This window comes from Centruroides sculpturatus, unplaced genomic scaffold, assembly GCF_000671375.1.
Source record: "Centruroides sculpturatus isolate CEXI.00-Female unplaced genomic scaffold, Cexi_2.0 scaffold377, whole genome shotgun sequence".
Classification (NCBI taxonomy): domain Eukaryota; kingdom Metazoa; phylum Arthropoda; class Arachnida; order Scorpiones; family Buthidae; genus Centruroides; species Centruroides sculpturatus.
In genome coordinates, this window is record NW_019384711.1 from 353,488 (window position 1) to 374,615 (window position 21,128).

The following is a 21,128-nucleotide window of genomic DNA, read 5'->3' on the forward strand; positions in this document are numbered from 1 at the left end:
ACTTTCTTCTCCTTTAGATAATCAATGACTTTTTTATTATAATGTGATGATGCCAGGTCTGACCAAAACACATAATTGTAGTCAGAATGATTCTTCTTGATGAAAGAGCCTTTTAACAATGCATTGATTCAGGTACACATCTTGGTTAACAACAAGCCCTTAAGGAGTAATGAATGGGTCTGAGATTCCCTCAGGAAAAACTGCCAATCAAAGAGGAAGCTTCTGTTTGAATTTATCATCATTGGGCACTTCCAGAACATTCTTTGACTAAAATCCAGCATTAGCACTTATATCAGAATGTCTTTGGAGTAGTCATCATCCAAGATGAATGTATAATCTTTGAATTTTCTCCACAGATATCCACACTTTCTTTGGATCTGCTCTTTTTGCATATCTGAACAAGTAGGAATTGTAACTTTCTTTCAATATCAGTTTTGTTTTTGACAGCAATGCAACATTAAGAGTTCCAGTCTCTTAATGTTGCATTTGGTCATAATTTTGGCATTCCTACCTGAACCAGGACATGTCATTGGTGACCTTACTCCAATTTCTTGATGATCCTGTATATCTGCCTGTGACTGATATTTTCATCACAAAAATGCTGCACAATTGATTTCTTGGACTACTCTTTGTGTTTTTCACAATAGTTATACACACACTGGATTAGAGTCTCTGGCTTCATTTTATTGCAACTGTCCTGACAAATCCAGTTGGGGGTCATGGCAAGCTTTAGCAAGATAGAACATGCAATTGTTCTTTCACTACCATGTGTTCTGCCACTACAAGTGAGCCCCCTCATGTGCTATTACTTTACTGTTGTGACATCTCTTAGTTACCACCCCTTGTTTGATTAACAAAAAATGTTTTTAATTAATTATAATAATTGTAAGATTATAATTAGAAAGTCCATTCCTTCTAGCTGCCATAATTAAATCTTTCTTTCTTTCTTAACTCCAGAAATCTGTTCTTAGTGCTAATATTATTCTCTAGTAGCAAATTTCATGTTAAAATGCAATTGAAATTCACAAAAACAAAAAAATTAACTAGACAAGATATNTTCAATTTCAATATTTCAATCAAATAAGCGCTTATTTTCAATAATTTACGATTCAAACAGTTCTTATATGCAACTGATAAATAATTCAATTAATCTATCTCTTAACATTTATTATTATATATTTTATTAGTATTATTTGATAAATGAAAAGAAATGAAGCTATATGGTAAAAAAGTTTGTTCAAACAATTGTACTTCAAACAACTCTTACTTTAAGCACTCCAGAGTTTGAATGCAAAATTCCACAAAAATTCACCTTGGAGTTCTAATAGCATGCTTACTAAAAAATTGCACTTGAAATGTAAATGCAATCTGTTGCATGTCCAAGTTGTCTCTCACTTTTGCTCCTGCATTATACTTATTGGTTTTCAGTGCTTTTTTTACTTTATTTTTGGTGTGTTTGGTTATATATACTGTAATGTGTGTTATTGGTTGATTTTAACAATTTCTTCCTGCAAGTTTTCTTTGCCAATAGCTTTTGGGCACTCTGTATGTTTTGTATCCTTTAGTTCAAAATCTCCTAAACAGAACTTTTTAAATTATGTTTGACATGTTTGAAGTTTAGAAGCATCTTTGCCATACACATTATAATTTTTTTTACCATTTATATGGCATTACATTCTTTCTGAAACTTAAAGTATAATATGCCCAATATGCTTTTTATCTGAAAACATCACATTTTGTTTGAATAAAATCAAGTAAAGTACAGTTTAAAGTAAGCTTCTAAACAAATAATACAATCTCAAATTATCTATAATATGTTAAATTTTACATGAAATCACACATCTGTATTAAAATGCCAAAGCCAACTGTGTGCAACCAGTAAATGAAATTTTAATTTTATTATACAGTATTTATGTATTTTATTTACAGTTTTCATGTTTTAATTTATTATCAGGACATTTAACTGTGTTATTTTACTTTAAATTATGTGTATTTGATGTTTTAAATTTTTCAAAATGGGAATTGTTCAGGGTCTGGGAATGGATTAATTCACTTTCCATTATTTATAATGAGAAAAATTGATTTGAACTTCGAATGATCTCCTGCAATTAAATATGAAGCACAAAGCACCACTGTATTTCCATAAGTGATAAAGACTTGACAAACTGTAATTGTTAGGTCATCTGATAGAATGCTGAAATTTTGTTTTATTTATCCAATTACTGTTTAGAAAATGTTACATAAAAATTTATTTTACTCTGTCTTCTAAAGCAAAAGTTATTTAATAATAATTTCAATTTTATATAAATGTCATTTTAATTAATGTAAAATGAATTTCTACACTGTAGAGTTTAAAAAATGAAGTAAGTAAACCAAAATTGCAATGATATCATTGTTAGTTTTGATTTCATTAGAAAAATGAAAGAAAATAATACTGTTGCGTGTAAATAAAAGAAAACACAGTCAAGCAAGGGCTATCATTTTAAAGATATAATTAGTTTTAGTGGTCAAAATTCACTTTATAGCAGTGAGCTTATAACTTGCTTTTGAGCCACTTTTGACAACTCACTTCCTCCCTGTTGCATACAATGGTGTACTTTGAGAAACTTCATTTCCTTTAATTACATGTACAATAGTTTATGGACTCCCAACATTGAAGAAATGATGCTAATAGTTTCTAACTGATAGTTTATTCATTTGACTAGGTTTATAAAAACAAACCTGTATGCCCCTAATACCACTGTAAACAATGTCTTGGTCCCTTCCTTCCCTATTGCATACAATGATGTACTTTTTGTACACACCTTTTAACAAATATAACCTGCAGTTTATCCACATAAAATTACAGTAATAATATTATATTTAATAATAAATCTATAAATTTCTCATTGGGCACTTCCAGAACATTCTTTGACTAAAATCCAGCATTAGCATTTATATCAGAATGTCTTTGGAGTAGTCATCATCCAAGATGAATGTATAATCTTTGAATTTTCTCCACAGATATCCACACTTTCTTTGGATCTGCTCTTTTTGCATATCTGAACAAGTAGGAATTGTAACTTTCTTTCAATATCAGTTTTGTTTTTGACAGCAATGCAACATTAAGAGTTCCAGTCTCTTAATGTTGCATTTGGTCATAATTTTGGCATTCCTACCTGAACCAGGACATGTCATTGGTGACCTTACTCCAATTTNATAGAAAATATAAATATAAGCCATGTAAATTTTAAACACATTCATTGCTACTAAAAATACTGGTGATACTTTTGGACTTTTTAGATATCATTAACACAAGAGTATAATGTTACCAGTTTCAAACACCCTTAAAATGCTTTGGAAGGCCTACGACAACTAAGCCTCGGGTAAGATCACAATCTCCAGGACTCATAAAGCAAGAAAAGTCAGGAGCACGAAAAGAACATGTCAATTGTATTTTCAAAAATAATGGGATTGTGTATTAAGAATTTGGGTAAACAGTCACCTAGGTAGCCCCAACAGAGTCACCTCCATTATCGAGGTGCCATTTGTTTTCACTTCTTTTTTTTTAGCAAAATTGATGTTTTATTTTGTACTTTTTACATAAATCACACCACCCCCACAGTTGTTGATCGTTTGCTTGATATTCTTCTCCAAAGATCAGTTTTTAACATGTATCAGTCTACCCACTATTCTACACGCTTTGTATGTAGATGCGTGCCTCGGTCCTATCCATCACTCGCACCTCAACATCCAGGTGGGGGCTTGCCCCACACTCTTTAAAACCATATAACATAGAATACTCCACAAACAGTCAAGTGGGCTACTCAAAGTCAGCACAGTCGCATGGACTAAGTTGTTAAACACAATACATGGGCTACCTAGGTGAATATCTACCAGAATTTGTTTCCCCCTAGTCAGACATTTCCTGCAACATTTTGAGTCAATTACAGTGGAAGCTGGTATCAAAAGACCAGAACCATAGTGCAATCGAGTCCGTCTCCTTCGTCACGACAATGCTCGTGCATGCATAGCCTTCAAAATGCAAGTATTTTTGGCAAAAATCAACATGACAGGTTTGATGTTATTTAACAGAACAAAATAATAATAATGAATCTAATAATGAAGAAAGAAATTTGTAGAAACAGATTATGGAATGAATATATTCGAGTACTTTTCAATACCTCAATCAGATTTTAGTAGATGTGATTCTACTAAAATCTGCTACATCAAATATAATTTATTTTTACATTTGATGTATTATTATTTGAAAATATTCAATTTCAATATTTCAATCAAATAAGCGCTTATTTTCAATAATTTACGATTCAAACAGTTCTTATATGCAACTGATAAATAATTCAATTAATCAAAAAAATAAACATGAAACTCACAACGGAATACTTCTGATCTTAAATAATAATCAGTTTCATGGTATCAGTGTTGCCAGACTTCTGTCGCTACTCTCGACGAAGGAAAAAATGTCTCACGTTTTGAAACAAAATTTGTACGCGACAGTTTTATTAAAAAAGGTAAATATTTCCTAATTTGATTTAATTGCACGATTTTTTGTGTAACTTTATATTATTTTGCTCTTTATTGTTAGTTAATTAGCACGGTACATAAATTTTCGATCCCAAATTACTTCAGATCTTTTTGTTTTTTCTTCTACTCTTTCCGCCCTGTGGCACTATGAGAGCCTCTTTTAGCAAGCCCATTATGGGTTCGGCCAGCGCCCAATGGGAGGCCGGATAGTGAGGGATGGGGCCGACATATCTGTAGGACCACCTCCCGAAAAATTCCTGAATATTTTTCGACCCATCCGGATGCGATCCCGGGTCCTCCAGAGAGGTAGGATCCACCTTGACCGCTCAGTCATCCGGCCAAAAATTAGTTCAGATCATCGTAAGTGTTCTGTAGTTGAACATTTTAAAAATTGAGTTTATAAATTAACTGTAGGAAAAATTTATGTATGTTGTATAAATATTAAACAAATGTAAAATAATGCGAAAGTTTTTACATGGGGCCATATTCTGGTCACTGTCTTTGGTCTCTCGTCTCTCACAAGCCGGTCACTGATTGGCTAATCATTTGGCTTAGCCAATCAGCGACCGGCTTGTGAGAGACGAGAGACGAGAGACAGCGACCAGAATACGGCCCTTGGTTCTTTAAAACGCGCGTTTAAAAACGCCTAATGTGTTTACAGCCTTAGGCGTTTTGAAGCGCGCGTTTTGGTAACGCGCGTTTTAAAGAACCAAGAGTTCCGCATAGATATACACACTCAAACACGCGCTTCTGGCCAAGCGCGCATTGATAGATTTTGGTTAGAACGCGCGTTTCGCGGGCGTCAGCCGTGCGCTTTGAGATACATGTGCTGCCATGGTTGTTGTACATTCGATCACGCGCTTTCGGGTAGAGTGGACGCACGTTGGCCGAAATGGAGAAAGATCATTTTGATACTGATCTATTTATTGATGAAATCCAAAAGAGACCAGCCATCGTCAAATGATTTTATAGACATTCTAAAATAATTAAAATTGGGTTCGTGTTGTCTTAGTTTTGGATACAACGTCAGAAACATTCCATGCGTCAGTCTATCTCGTAATATTGGGTGCACCAAAAATTCTCTTTGCCTCTGCCATCGTCTTCTATAGCGACGATAGAGGAACCACACATAAGCAATTACTTTCACGTCCATTGCCAAACTGAGCCAGTGCGCACGCCCTACTAACGGTCGTCGAACGCCGAGCTAAACGCGCGGTGTGTACTCTGCTTACGCGCGTTTAACGCAACGCCCAACGCCTAATGTGTACTAGCCCTTAATCATGATAGTAATTTCCGTAACTGAAAAATTTTCATCTCCACTTATCGAGAATCAACTATATACTGACTTACATATAACGAATTTGTGAAAATTTCGAATTTCAATGAACAAGTAAAATGTAAACAGAGATTACATATAATATGGCATGCAAGAAAATTTACATATATGTAAATATTATCGATTTGTATCAGAAATGAATAATCGTAATAATAAATAAGTTTGTAAAACTAATCAAGATAATGAAAAATATTAACCATAAAAATTCATATCGGTAATAATATCTTGATTAATAATTACAACAATGAACATTTATTAATATAATACGCTAGGTAAGTAATTGTAAAAAAGATAGAATTTTTATAATGTTAAAATAATGAAAGATTTGACATAATAGCCTAGGAAAAATCAATATATATTTAAATTAATTATTAGAAACTGTGTCGAAATAAATATGGAAATGTGGAATCTTAGGAATTGTTTTATGTTATGTATCATCTTTTCTTTTATGAATATGAAAAGATCAGAACCGTCGTTTGATAAACAACGAATCAAAATTCAGTTTGCTTTTTCAAATAATGATTCGATTTACCAAGGATATGAAAAGTTAAAAGAAAAACCAGAAAAATTAATGATGAATTTTCAAGCGTTTAATATTAATTTCCACATTAAAGCAGAAAGAATGAGAACGATTCATGATGATGCTACAATTGAAATTTATGACTATAAAACAATCAACATCACGAAATTATCAGAGTTCGAAGCGAATCTTTTCAGTGGATTTCTTGTTGGAGTTAAAAACTCAAAAGTGTTTGGTGTTTTAAACAATTATAATTTTAAAGGAATGATATTCGCTACTAATGCGTATTACGGTTTGAGTCCAGATTACGATGGTCTTCATACGATCGTATCTAGAATAAGTATTCAAGATGAATACAATGTATTAAATCACAATAAACTGGCACAACAAGCAATAATGGAAAACAGCAAAATTTGTACAATGACATTGATAGCTACACCTTCATTGTTCAGAGAATATAACGGTAATGAAGCTGATTTAATTAACTGGTTGGTTTTTATAATTGAGATGTTGAATTATGGAGTAGATTTTATAAAAGGATTTTTTCCTATTACTAGAAATCATAGACAAATTATGCTAGATTTTAGGTTTCAACTTAAAGAAATAAAAATATTTAAAAATGAAAATTCGGTGGGTTATTCTATTCAAAATGAATCGAATGCAAAAGCATTTTTGAAGGATGCTTCAAATTACAAAAATAATGTTTGTTGGGTGCATTTTATAAGCGGAGTAGCTTTACAAGGAACACATCAAGGAATATCATATTTTGGTGTTCACTCAGATGAAGGTATATGTATGAATTCTGAAAGGCAAGATGTACCCAAAAACATTGGAATTACATCCACGTGGATTGGTCCTTATCGTCTGTCTACTGCTCATTTTATGTTTTATTTTTCAAGAGAACTCTACAGAGGTTTTGGTGTGCCATATCATTTTGATTTCATAGAAGATTGCAAAACTTCTGTTCGTTTTCAATCTCCAGTTCTAATGCGATTACGGGAATTTAAGTATATTCGGAAGCAAGTACTAGAATACAAACTGGATTGCTTTTGGGACTCTATTTCTGGAGGCTTGCATCGAAAAGGTATGAAAAATTATGCATGTATTTTGTAAAACCACAGTTATAATTCGATATTTAATATTATATATAATTTAATATTTAATCTAATTCGATATAAAAACTATAAACTATAATTATTATCTGAAATAAATTTTCTTTAGAATATTTAAAAATGATATTATCTAGTATATTGGCACATATTGTAAATAAACAAAATTAAAATTTAGGTAAATTGTGTTTTATAAACAAGACGATTTCTCCTTCGTGTGGAAATGGAATTTTGGAGCAGAATGAAGACTGTGATTGTGGAACAAAAGAGGAGTGCGAATTAAATGACCCTAATTGTGCACCTCCCGGAGATACGGACGACAGACCTTGTACTATTCGAAGAAGCAAAGGCAAATTATGCAGTCCTCAAGCATCTCCTTGCTGCACAGATGATGGAAAAATTGTTCCACGTTCGGAAAGAAAACTTTGCAGTTACACAATCGAAGATTGCAGAAAAGCATTAATCTGTAACGGACTAACTGACGAATGTGGGGAGGCTAGTGATGAAGAAGACGGGAATGGTTGCGCTTATCACACTCGTGTTTGTTTAGAAGGATCTTGCCTGAATTCTATATGTGTTTACAATAAGTTAGCAGTGAGTATTTTATGAATTATTATTATTGGATAAATTTTAAAATGATAAAAATGCTGATTTAATTATGTCAATAGGATATAGAAACAGTATAAATAATAACATCTCAAAGCCCGAGTAGTATACAATAAATCACCAAACGATCGCCTAAATATCGGGCTATAATAAGGATAATTAAATGATTGGTATAAAGTAATTTGACATTGTAAGTCAATATGTAAAAATGAATGGCTGAAAATTAACGTAAAATTGTGATGTTATTTTGAAAATATATTTGCCATTCAAATGAAATGTTTTAATCTAATATCACTTAAAGACAGATCCAGACTTGTTGAGTATCTTCGTTTCTTAACACCGTGGTGTATCATTCTAGTGCAGGGATGGCAAACCTATGGAAAGCGTGCAAAGAGAAATACTCTAGCGCGTAACATAAACTTTTTACTGTTAATTTTCAGTTGTTTATTATGGTTATGTATTCAGATCAATATATCATCATACTTTTCCCAATAAGATTCTTTATATTTATTATAATTAAAGCATATTCACTATATTTATTTAAAGATTGTTACTTGAAGTCTAAAACTTCGTTATGCAACTATTTAAAAAACAATTATACTTACTTTATGGCACGCGAAGTCAAAAAACTTTGCCATCCCTGATTTAGTGATATGATAAGGATTGGTTTGAATTGATAGAATAATGCAATGCATCTCTTGGGCGATCTGCCAAGGGTACCTCCTGGAGACAAGTGCTGTGCGATGTCTATAATTTTAACATCGATGTTTGATCGATGCCCATTGGAAGGAACATCGATGTTCAATTAAGATAAACTCAAACAATTTAAAAAAAAAAAACAAAACCGGGTTTGTTCGAACAGAAGTTCCTGACGCATGCGCAATGTCATTTTACAATGCGAAGAATAACGTGCATGCCGGTTCTAAATCAGTTACAGTTAGGGACTAGGGACTTGCGTAGGAGTAACGTAAGTAACCTAAATTAAGAAAGAACAGGTACAGATAACTTAGCTCTATTTGATACGTGTACGATCGTACATGCAAAAAAAAGTCGACAGGGTTTTTTTTTACTATTTCCGCCCTGTGGGCACTAAGAGGGCCTTTTATAGCAGGCCCATTATGGGTTCGGCCAGGCCCACAATGGGGCGACCGGGTGGTGAGGGACGGGGCCTGACATATCCGAACAGACCACCCCCCGAAAAATTCCTGGGGATTCCTTGACCCGTCCGGATTCGATCCCGGGTCCCCCAGACAGGTAGGCTGTCACCTTGACCGTTGGCCATACGGCCTCAAAGTCGACAGGTTGCGCGCCACAAGTCGGCGTAAACAGACTAACATGGCAGAGTTGCGGATGAGTTTCAATGAGTGTGAGTTCATTCACTGTTAAAATAGTGTAAATTTGTAAACATATTTGCGAGAACTTTGTTTTATCGCAATTTCACAATATCTACGAAATTCCCGGACTGTCCGGGTGAAAACCGAACAGGTGGTAACATTAGGAACAAAGAATGAACTGCATTCATCGATGAATCGAAATTCACATATTGCTAACATCGATTCAGGATCGATGTTTCAAAAACATCGGAAGGTCGATGCATCGACGAACAAAAACATCGATGCATCGCACAGCACTACCTGGAGATCTTTCTATGAAAGTTGGTCCCTATTCAGGCTTTAGAAACGTAAATAAAATCCGGAAAAACTCCATTTATGGCCAGTCCGTTGGTCAGGTGCGAACCTGAAACCAACTACCAGTGTTTAGTAGTTTTATGCATTCTGCCCATCAGAGTCCGAATGGATACGGTGCATAGCGACTCATTTTTTCCCGTATCCCGTACCACATTTCCATATCTTAATTTAATCTGGGAACTAGAAGAAACTCTAATTTGGATAAAATTTTAAACAGCAAAATTATCACATTTGTAACAGATGTCACATACAATACATCTACTTTCATTATGCTCATAAATAAAGTATAGTTAGATGGCTGGATGGCCGAGTAGTTAAGGTGGAGCTTACCGTTCTGGAGAATCCGGAATTGATTACGGACAGGTCGAAAAAACATGCTATTAAATGATGATGGTTAAAGGCCAAGGGAGTGGGGATATCAAGAGGAGTCCTCGAGCAGTGTCGGACTTAACGATTTTATTTGAATTGTTTTTTATAAACTCATTCTTACCTTCAAAATTAAAGCTTTTTGCCTTTTTATAATTCGAGCAATTAAAAATATTAAACGTTTTTTAAATAAAATGTCAAAATAAATTTTGGTGGCGTATATTTTTATAGCTATATTTATTTTTTTTCATAATTCTATTTTAATTTTATGTAATTAAACATTTTTATTACTACTTCTGTTATTTATGTAGAAACAAGAACAATCTTTAATTAATTAAACAAGCAAAGGTTTTTTAAATTTCTTGTTTCTGTTTTAATTAGCCATTTTCTCAATTGTTTATTATTTATTTGTTTATGTTATTTACTTATTTATTTATTTATTTTTTTAATGATTTATTAGTCTTTGATTTTCATTTTTACTTTTTCGAATTGTCTATTTGTTTTAATTTTAAAACCAAAAAAAATTTATATTTTACTATTATCAATTGATTTTGTATTTTTATTTCTTTTAAAATAATCGTATATTTTCTAATATATGAATTATCCTTAGTTTTAGTTACGCGTTATGATATAATTGTTTATAAAAAGGACATTTCTTTCAAAGGACATTCTTTAAAGCCGAAAATTCTGATTAACATCAGGGAATTGAATTATCAATGAATTCAATTTCAAGTTATACCTTACAATCGCTTAATTTTGCATTGTTTATCCATTCTATTTTAATTATTTCACGTTATTTTTTATTATTTAATAACATATTGTCATTTCTCAGGACTGTTTATGCAAGGAAGAGAAATACGCTTGTCATGTATGTTGTGAGAAACGTAAGAAATGTAAACCAATTTCTTTCTTTTCGAATATTACTTTACCACGAAAGTATGAAATTAAAAGAATTTGGTTCGAAGCTTGTCTTTCAAATAAAGGATTTTGCAATAAGTGAGTTCACGGCACAATCTTTTCTCGATTCTGATTAATTTACCCATACGTATTGTAATATCTAGTTCTTTACATAAATAAATATATACATTTTTGAATTACAGTGTAGGAAATTGCGAAATGATTTTTTACGACAGATATTTTCCTGTTAAATCTAATGCAGAAATTCTTTTTGTTTTATTCTGCCTGGTATTAATAATTACTTGCATTATAACAGCAATCTTTTGGACATTTTTCAATAGAAAATATTTTATAAATCAATTTTATCGTGAATGTAGAACGAAAGAAACTGAATTTAACGATCAATTGTTTATAAAAAAACAATTCAAGAATGCGTTTTTTCGCTTGACTACTCTCTTTCCTACGGTTTCTCCTCAAATTATATTGGAATTAATAAGACATCTCGACGAAGAATATTATGTAGTAATCACTCTTATTAATAACTCAGTTCCTATAAAAACTAAATTTATTCAAAAATTTGAAAATATGGCATTAACTAATTATTCTTTGGTGGATGATGTTCCTATATTAAATCTATTTTCGGATATAGAAGACGATCGTTTAAATAAATGTCTTAGTTTTAAGTTGTTAATAGCAAAAGAAGCGAAGAAACGATCTAGACATTCAAATAAATTAAAAAGCAGGGTTAGCAATAAATTACGAAAAAAACATGCTTCCAAAAAAAAGAAAAAACCTTCGATTATATCAAGTAAAAACAAGACAATGAGAGAAAGTTCATCAAAATTAAAATCATCGTTTGAGTTCAGCGAACAAATTACAGGGAAAAGGAAAGAAGGGAACGAATAATCTATATGTTAGACATTATAAAATGAATTATTTACTTAAAAAACTTTTTGTCGCAATTAAGTATGGCATTCTCGACAATAAACCAAAATTTTTTTCTAATATTTACAATAAAATTGACTACTGTTTTATTTTTATAATAATAATTCATATAATAATATTTATATTAAAAAAATTTTAAACGTTAAAGTAATTGTGTATGCGTATAGGTAACTGACCTACACTCATAGTCGGCCGGATGGCCGACCGGTCAAGGTGGCAGCCTACCGCTCTGGGGGTTAAATTATTTTTCACGCCGTATTGAACATAATTTTAGATTGATTAAATATCCAATTTTATTTTAAGTAAATGCTGTTAATTTGCATATAGCCTATGTATAATTAATAATTAAAAATGAATTTCGAATTTAAATAATTTAGCTTGTGGAAGAAAAGATCGGAACGAACTTCCAACACCAGCTCTAGGTGGTAGTTTGGTTTAAGGAAGTTTAGGATAATGTGTCAGTGCGCTCTGAGCGGAAAGAAATAAAAGGTTTAGTTGGATAGTGTGAAAACTACCCTAAAAATTAATTAAACAGTTTAGGCTTACGTTTGGCTATGATTTACAGTATTTATATTTTACTTTTTCCGTTCTGTGGGCACAGAGGACCTACAGGCCCACAACGTCCTTCCCTTCAGTTCCCACAGTCCCCTTCAGTTCCCACAACGTCACCACGTACCACATTCATGCCTACATACTCTTTTTTAGGTTAATTCAAAGCCAAAAGATAAAACAATATTTAAGTTAAATCTGACATATTTTATTCTGTATGACATTATAATCACCTCGTAAAAGTAAATTTATTAAAATAGATTTTTTTTTTTTAAATCGGATTTATAAAACATTAGTTTTTAGTTTACATATGCTTAAAATACAATTGATAAATGTTGTCCGTTTGCATATAAACAAATTCGGCAAATTTATCTATTGTTGAATAATTAATTGTTCAACTTCACCCTTAAAAAAAGAATTATGTTTTAGTCAAATTAAAAAATCAATTTGATTTCTCTTTTTCTTACTTACAAGAAATTGAAAATGACTCACATAAATAATCATCTTTTTTTCTTCAACAGAGAGCGTATTCTTCTGAAAAATTTGGTCAAATTCTCTTTTAATATTTAAAATATCGCTTGTAAATCTTTGCACGTATATATGTTCACATTTATACGGATCACAATACAGATTTCCGACTTTCAATACATCGTGTCGATGTAAAGAATCACTTATCATTCCTACTAAAATTCCTCTTCTCACATATTGAAGATATTGTAAATCCTGAAAGAAAAAAAATTACAAAATTATTTTTTTTTACCAACTATCAATATTAATTAGGTATCTAATAACGACTATTAATTACCTGCAGATCAATTTCCAACGGCCCGGAAATTGGCGGATTTTCATTTGTCCATCGAACAAAATTTAAAATTTTCTTATGCATATAAGATATTAATCTGTAAAAATCTCTCCATGCTTTTGTATTCCACTAACAATTAAAAAAAAACATTCGTTAAAATAATTGTATAAGAATGCTTTATGTGCAATATTATTAAACCAATTTAATAAATTTTACTTTCCTGGCTCTGTTATTATATAACAGAGGGAAAGTATTGCAATCAGTCAAAAATGATCGCCCCAAGATTTTTACATTTTTGGACTTAGGGGGATCTTGAAAAGTCGAGAAGTGCAAACAAATTTGGGTATTTTTTTATGTACGTACATACGTGGGAGCACGATTTTGCTCACCGTATGAAGCCTAATAACGCCAATTCTTTTTGTCGAAAATTTCTGAAATTTTGCAGGGAGGCTTATACATTAGGGAGATTGATGCTATTAAATTTTGATAGTTAAAGGTCGAGGGATGGAGGTCATGTATCATATCTCGAGTAGGGTCGGACTTAAAGATTTTACTCTTTATTAGCATTTACAATGGTTTATTAAACTCATCTCTCCCCTCAAAATTAAGATTTTTACCACTTTATAACAATTATATAACACTAATATAACAGATGGAACCATATGCAGTTTTAAATGTTACCGAGAAAGTTGAGCAATACGTTGCTGAATTTTTTAATAATGAAACTAATGTTTTTAATTACTACAAAACTTTATAAGAGCTTAAAAAATATGAACAAAATTCAAAATATTAGAGCATATGACTGTTTTTTACTAATGTTTTAATATGACTAATTAGCTGTAATGACAAAGTATTAACAATAGATAGATCTATCCCTGTAGGCAATCACTGAAGCTAATGTTTTTAATCCTTCCTATTCATAACTTTTATTGGAATTTCCAGAATTACATTTTTGTTTTTATTACAGTATTTATTATTTCTATCTAATAGTACATTTTAATAAGAAAGCAAAAGATTTCTGTTTTAAAGTTACCATTTCAAACTCTTAATAAAGCAAATGTTTTGAAGATGATTTAATTCATTCTGTTTTCATTATGTTTTATTGTCATCAGATGGTTATTTGTTGATCATCCTTTAAAACTTAATAAGGATTCTTGAGATGTTTATAAAATTTAATAAATACACAATAAGATTTCATTAATCACAATAATATCATTTTTATTTAATATTTACTTTTATTTATGAACAATATGATTAAAAACTTTTAATTTTATACTTTCAGTTAATTTGAAATTTTGTTTAATAACATTTGATGAAAAATCATGAAAATAATGGCTACCAAGTGGGGAATAGTAACTGCAGGAAAAATAAGTCATGATTTTGTTAGTTGTTTGAGAAGTTTGCCAAAAGAAGACCATGAGGTAACTGTAATGTGTTATATTACGAAATGAGTAAATTGAACAAAGTCACTGATCTCTGCTCTTCAAAACAAGTCACNTATATATTTTATATTAATTAAAAGTAACTTACTTCAAGTTCTCCAATCACAGGTACTCTACGTAAGTTTGGAATTTTATCTTTCATGTACCATCCTTTATCGTGTCTACCGAATCTTATTGGATTCAATCCTAACTTGTACATTTCTTCTAAAAAGCAAAATTTACACGATGGCGATTTATCATAAATATTTCGGCATTTTCCTGAATTGGTTTTACATTTATATATTTTTCTAAAATGTATGCTTCTTAAGAAAAACTTTATGCACTTTTTACAAGCAAAATTTCCATAATAATCCGAATATGCCTCGTGCCCACACACGACACACGAAGAATGTATTACTGAAAAAAAAAAATATATATTAAAAAGTAAAACTATTATATGTTTAAATGAAAGTTTAGAAAACGATATAAATCACTTTAAGCCATTAAATATTTATTATTCACTTCAAATAAATATGAAAGTATGAATAATTAGAAAACTATTTCGTACCTCTCGATAATCTAAATTGTTCAATTTGGTCAATTGTACACATACTCAATCTACAAATAATACCTAAAAATTAAAAAAAATAAAAAGAAAAAAATTCTAAAATCCAAAAGATCGCGATTCGCTCTTTCACGATGTTAACACGCACACATTTGCGATCAAATATAATCTGCATAACGATATGTTATAATTGTGATTTTTTTTTGTAATAAATATTTCTTTAAAAATCATTTCAGCAATTAAATAAATGAAAAATGCGAATTATTTATTTAGAAGTTGTTCTTGATTATAATAAAATTCGGTATAAGTTTAATTAGAGAATAAATGCATTCGTTAATTAGAAACACATCTTTAGCCGAAAGAATTAAAAAAATAAAAACTTCTGCTTAGGAAAAAATCACACGAGTTTTTTGTTAAATCTATTTATAAATCAATTTTCGGCTACTTTAAAGAGTTCGTAATAAATTTGATTTATTATTGAAAAAAATATTTACATCAAAAAATTGACAACTGCAGTTTTATCAATTGCGCCATGCTTTTGGAACGTAATACCTGCTATTGGTAAGGAATGCCTGTATATAAATTTGATGTTTTCGTCCTATGAATCGGTCCGTCTTATAATAAAAAATCTTTTAAGTTATGTTTGATCAAGAAATGCAAGCGTTTGCATCGTTAACGAATAATTAATTCACCTAACAATCAAAACCAAATATAATGAACGAACAATCAATTTTCATTCATTATAGTTGGTTTTTCAATGTATTTATTACAGTTTGAAATGCTATACCAATATATTATAACTGTCTTAAATAATCAAACTACTGATTTTATTAAAATGGTCCAACTTTAAATCATTTTAAGTTCAATATGTGTTGAAAGTTCTCTTACGACTGTATTTTCTAACAGACTTTAGAGTCGAAGGCAATCAATCAACATTCATTTTACTTTAAATACTTGAGTTCTGATTGGTTAAATATTTTTTTTTTTTTCACTAATATAGCTACCAATCTTGGCTACTAATTAATTAAGACTTATCATATCACAATCATGAAGACGACTAGATTTTAAAAACTTCTTTAGCCCTTACTTTAAATAACTTCAAAATGTTGGCGGCCGGATGACCGAGAGGTCAAGGTGGCAGCCTACCGCTCTGGGAGACCCAGGATCAAATCTGAACTGGGTCGAAAAATCCCCAGGAATTTTTCCGGAAATGGTCCCTCTGAATATGTTGGAACCTGTTCCTCATCACCCAGCAGCTCCATTGTGGGAATGGTCGAATTCATAATTGGCTTGCAAAAAGAGGCCCTCTTAGTGCCCACAGGGTGGAGAGAGTTTAAAAAAAAGGTTTACAGTGGAGTGGCTAGATGGTGAGGGGCGGGGCCCGATCAGAAAGCCCATAGGAATTGTTTGGAGAAGGATGTGTCGGGCCCTCACCACCCGCTATCCTCTTAGAGTCTCTAGGGAAGAAAGAATAAAAACTTTCTAGCTATAATTTATTTCCCACAATTGAACAGAGTGACTCGGATAAGATTCGGGGAAACCGATCGTAATCGGAGAAGAGTTAAAATGAAAGAAAAAAAACCAAATTATTTTTGTGTATTAATAAAATACATATTTAATTTAAAACTATTAATATTAAACATAACTTTTTAAAATAATAAATGAATTTTTAAAAAAACAGAGAGAAAAATTTACGTTGTTTTTAGTGTCGTTATTGACAGTTAGAGGGCAGACATTGCGTCATCGTCGATGTTGGAAAATACATTTTGACTTTGTTTATGAAACTTTTAATCACAGATTTTTAAGGTGAGGCCTGAATTAATAGTAACATAAAAATAAAAGATAAGATAGAAACTTTTAAATTATTCCTTGATGACATTTATACTTATATTGAATATTCAAAAGGGGAAATTGGTCATTTTTCACAGCATTACATTTTTTAATTTCAGGAATTTCGTTACGATAAAAATATCTTAACTGTGAAATATGCCCGATATGCAAGGTAAATGTTATTTATCATTAGCTTGAAATTTTGTAGATATTTCTAAAAATAGAATTACCAAAATAGACATTATGAAATATTTTTAGGACCCATTTTTATATTTTCGAAAATTTCAAAGTATATTAAAAAAATTCGAGATAAATTGTAAATATAACAAATTTTTATTAATGTAAACTTTGTATTTTTAAAATATATTTTACTAAGTTTATCATTTATAATTGTAATTAATTATTGGTAAGATGTGAACTCTGAATGAGGAATTTACCACCCCCCAGAGTTAGACCCCGTGTACCAGCAAAAAAATCAATGGAACCATCTCTGTATATTTGTCCCTTTGTGAGATATTTTCCTCCAAAGATCAGTTCTTATCTATTCTACATACTCCACATCAGTCAAGGTGAGTGATAGTGAGCTTTGATCAATGCTCAATGTTGCACCTTGGTACCCACGTGGAGCAAGTACCTATACTTCCTAAAATTATATAATGTCGAGTACTCCGTGAATGGTTGTCCTGACTGTCTCGTTCGGAGATGTAATTATACCTAGTTATTTAACTTTAATAAGGCGGTAGAAAATTTCTCTAAATTTTTAAAATATATTTTAATCTTCATATGTATAGTATTTATATATTTATAAATACTGATGATTTATTTATATTATAATATTTATAAATACTGATGATTTATTTAAATAGTATCGGGTTTAAAATATGAATTTATATTGATTCTTATATAATATCCTAGAATGTTGATTCTTGATATCATATCCTGAATATTAATTCTTGGTATAAATTTGGCAAACAGACTTGTCATTTTTGTTTCCAGCCAGTTGATCTCCATTCCAGCTTACTTTTTATACAGATATTTGTTATCAGATATCTGCTGTTGTTGCATTCATTTATTTTCAGCATTCATTATTGTATTAAGTGATCATAAAGTCCCTAAGTCTGCTGATTATCTTTATGCTCTTCCTCGTTTTCTAAAGAAATTATCTTTATGCTCTTCCTCGTTTTCTAAAGAATTATCTTTATGATCTTCCTCGTTTTCTAAAGAAATTTTAATTTTTCCCATGCAGGTTTAGATATTATTTTCTATATTAATGATTAGAAGTAATTATAATACTTAGCCTTTGATAACTGTTCTAAAGTCTTCAATTGTTTAGAATTGAGAAACATTTTTTTCACAATGCCTCAAAGTAAATTATTTTGCATATTGTTTCACATATCTTGGTCAGGCAATGTGCAGTGCTTGGTTAGGACTCTGGAAGTTTAAAGTTCAAGAGCTCCTTTTTGGTATTGCAGTGATCTTGTCACAGATTCTTTAAACAATCTGTTTTCTTCTCTAAGTGAATAGACTGGTTCCTCTGTTGTGTATTTTTACAGCCTGGAAGATTTTGTGAAACAAGCTGTAAGTTAATATTGCTTGTTTCATGATTGATCACGATTAACTTAAAGGCTGTATTTATGTGCATTTAAATTGAAATATGTATGAATATGTATGCACATAAAAAATGCCAGATATAGGTATATTAATAGACATTTTGCATGTTAAAAGTACCAGTAAAATTTACTAAAATTCATAGATTGAAATGCATTTGTATTTTGCTTTAGAGTAATATTTTTATAGGAGGTGCACAATCAAGTTAATCACAAATAAAATTACATGTTCAATAGAATTTTATAATTCCATGTATTCTATCTAATCAGTCATTATTGAGTTTGTTTTTATATACACAATTGTTATCAAGATATTTAAGGATTATTGGGTTACCCTGCTTTTTCTTATTCTATAGTTATGCCACTGGTCTAAAGTAGTAGTATAGTTTTGTTTACAGGCTTGTACAAATGATGAGAAATGAATAAATGTTCTTACCAATTTAGTAACTAATTATAGATTGTGCCAAAGTTAATAGTAATGTTTTGTACCCAACTGGGTACAAAACATTACTATTAACTTTGACATGAACTCTTGTTAGTTTCAGTGCAACTGCAACTTACCTGTGATCAATTACTGTTTTTGCTTGTTTTGATGCTTCATGTTGCACTGAAGTAAGGATGTTTCAACATTATCAGACACTTGAAATTGTTTTTTTTTGCAGGGCATACATTACAATAAAGAATTTTTCCATCTGTTTTAAATGTCTAGAATCCAAACTTCTGTACATTTTTTGTTGACATTAGTTTTTGAAGTTTTACCCATATTGTAGGTTGAACCAAAGCTGCTATAACTGAATCAAATCTGTGCATGCTTCCTACATGAAAATTTGACTTTACTCACAAGAAATTATCTCCCTTTTATGTTATATTATTAAAACATTATATTTAGACAATTTTTTTTGAAAGTTTTAATTTAACATTTACAATAATTTCAAGCCAATTGATTCAAAGGTTTTTGAGAATTTGGAAAATAAGAGATTTTTTACAACAATGCAAAATATGTTTGTTTGTGGGACTTTAAAACAATGGAAGTTAGATGATTCAAATTTAAAAATTTGAATTTTGTGTGTTCCTCTGTATTTAGAATGGAGGAATGATATTTCTTATGTGAATGTGTATGTGCAGAAAAGATTCACTGCATAGATAGCAGAAATGGACTATAGATCATTTGAAAAAATTAGCACATGTAGTCTGAGATGTATGATTTCAAGAAACGAGTTGTGATGCAATAAGAAATACAAACAGAATTTTATTAACAATGACAACGAAATATTTACAGGCAACTAACATATGACCCATGATGTCAGCCAAGGAGCATACTCCCAACAAACACTAAAGTGCAATACAATAAAATTAAACAAAAAAAAAAACATAAAAATGCATATAAAATATTTTAAGTAAAACAGAAGACTACAGTGAGGACAAGAACAGTGGACTAAATGATTAAAACTATTAATACTAATTTTAATTCTAGTGTGTAATAGGATTTTTACCAATAGAGGGCAAAAGTTAGGGATAGAAAGACAAGTGAAAGAGAACAAAGAGTGTACCCAAGTGTTTTGTTTGATCAAGTCTTTTTCAAACAAAAATGGGCACACATGTTTCAGAAGTTTTTCTTATGTCAAAAACCTGAATGGGGATGTTGTCTTCTCTCCAAAGAGTTTCTAAAAATTCACAATATCCTATCAAGTGTTCAATCTTCTTGGCTTCTCAGACCACAAAGGTCTCTTGCCATACAATTACCCCTTCCTGCTAAACTGTGCCAAACATCATCTCTCTTCTGCTCCCATCCAAAAAGTGTCTCTTTGAGATTCCTTCATTTCTTTATATGCCAACCATGAAACCAGTTGGATGGTTCTTAATTGGAAAAGGGAAGGCTCTATCCCATAATTGGAGCAAACCCCCTTGGCAAAAAAGAAAGACAGCACCAAGATAATAGAAGGAAACGGGAAAGAAGATAAGGGAAAAGAAAAATGAATACAGTAGAGTCTCGAAAACTCGGCCTAATGTGGACCGAAGGGTGGCCGAGTTTGTGAAAATGCCGGGTTATCGGGAATGGGGTTAAAAAAAGGATAAGTATGCGTGTTTCCTCAGAAAATATTGTACTGTACTTGTATGTATTGTTTACTTGAGAATACAACAGAAAATAAACTGCCCAAATACCCTTAAACAAAGGAAAAGTACGTCCTTTATGAAGGCATAGAGCCTTTACTACATGAAGATGAAAATTAATGAATACACTGTGTACAGTAATTTACTTGATAAGTCAGACCTCAGAAAAATACTTTATGAGGCATAAAGCTATCTATAATGAAAATTAATTAACTAAGGATTTTTTGCCCTGCCAGGGTGTGGCCGAGTTA

At 31.1% G+C, this 21,128-nt stretch overlaps 2 protein-coding genes across 4 annotated transcripts; one reads left to right on the forward strand and one right to left on the reverse strand.

Annotated features, from left to right (window-relative positions):
• The first annotated feature begins 6,112 nt into the window (after positions 1-6,112).
• LOC111627824 (ADAM 17-like protease) lies at positions 6,113-12,029 on the forward strand. 2 transcript variants are annotated; one of them, XM_023371474.1, is made up of 5 exons: positions 6,113-6,132; positions 6,236-7,464; positions 7,668-8,083; positions 10,982-11,145; positions 11,250-12,029. In XM_023371474.1, the coding sequence occupies exons 2-5, from the start codon at positions 6,255-6,257 to the stop codon at positions 11,950-11,952; spliced, it is 2,493 nt and encodes an 830-aa protein (XP_023227242.1). In that variant the 5' UTR covers positions 6,113-6,132; positions 6,236-6,254; the 3' UTR covers positions 11,953-12,029. The 2 variants fall into 2 exon arrangements, with proteins under 2 accessions (XP_023227242.1, XP_023227241.1); XM_023371473.1 differs by lacking the exon at positions 6,113-6,132 and having other exon boundaries at positions 6,151-7,464.
• Positions 12,030-12,584: 555 nt separating this feature from the next.
• Positions 12,585-15,479, reverse strand: LOC111627839 (hepatocyte nuclear factor 4-beta-like). 2 transcript variants are annotated; one of them, XM_023371496.1, is made up of 5 exons: positions 15,332-15,479; positions 14,873-15,180; positions 13,346-13,471; positions 13,012-13,263; positions 12,585-12,945 (listed from the first exon to the last, which is right to left on the reverse strand). In XM_023371496.1, exons 1-5 carry the CDS (start codon positions 15,372-15,374, stop codon positions 12,913-12,915), a joined length of 762 nt encoding a protein of 253 aa, XP_023227264.1. In that variant the 5' UTR covers positions 15,375-15,479; the 3' UTR covers positions 12,585-12,912. The 2 variants fall into 2 exon arrangements, with proteins under 2 accessions (XP_023227264.1, XP_023227265.1); XM_023371497.1 differs by having other exon boundaries at positions 12,592-12,945; positions 13,033-13,263.
• Positions 15,480-21,128: the final 5,649 nt, after the last annotated feature.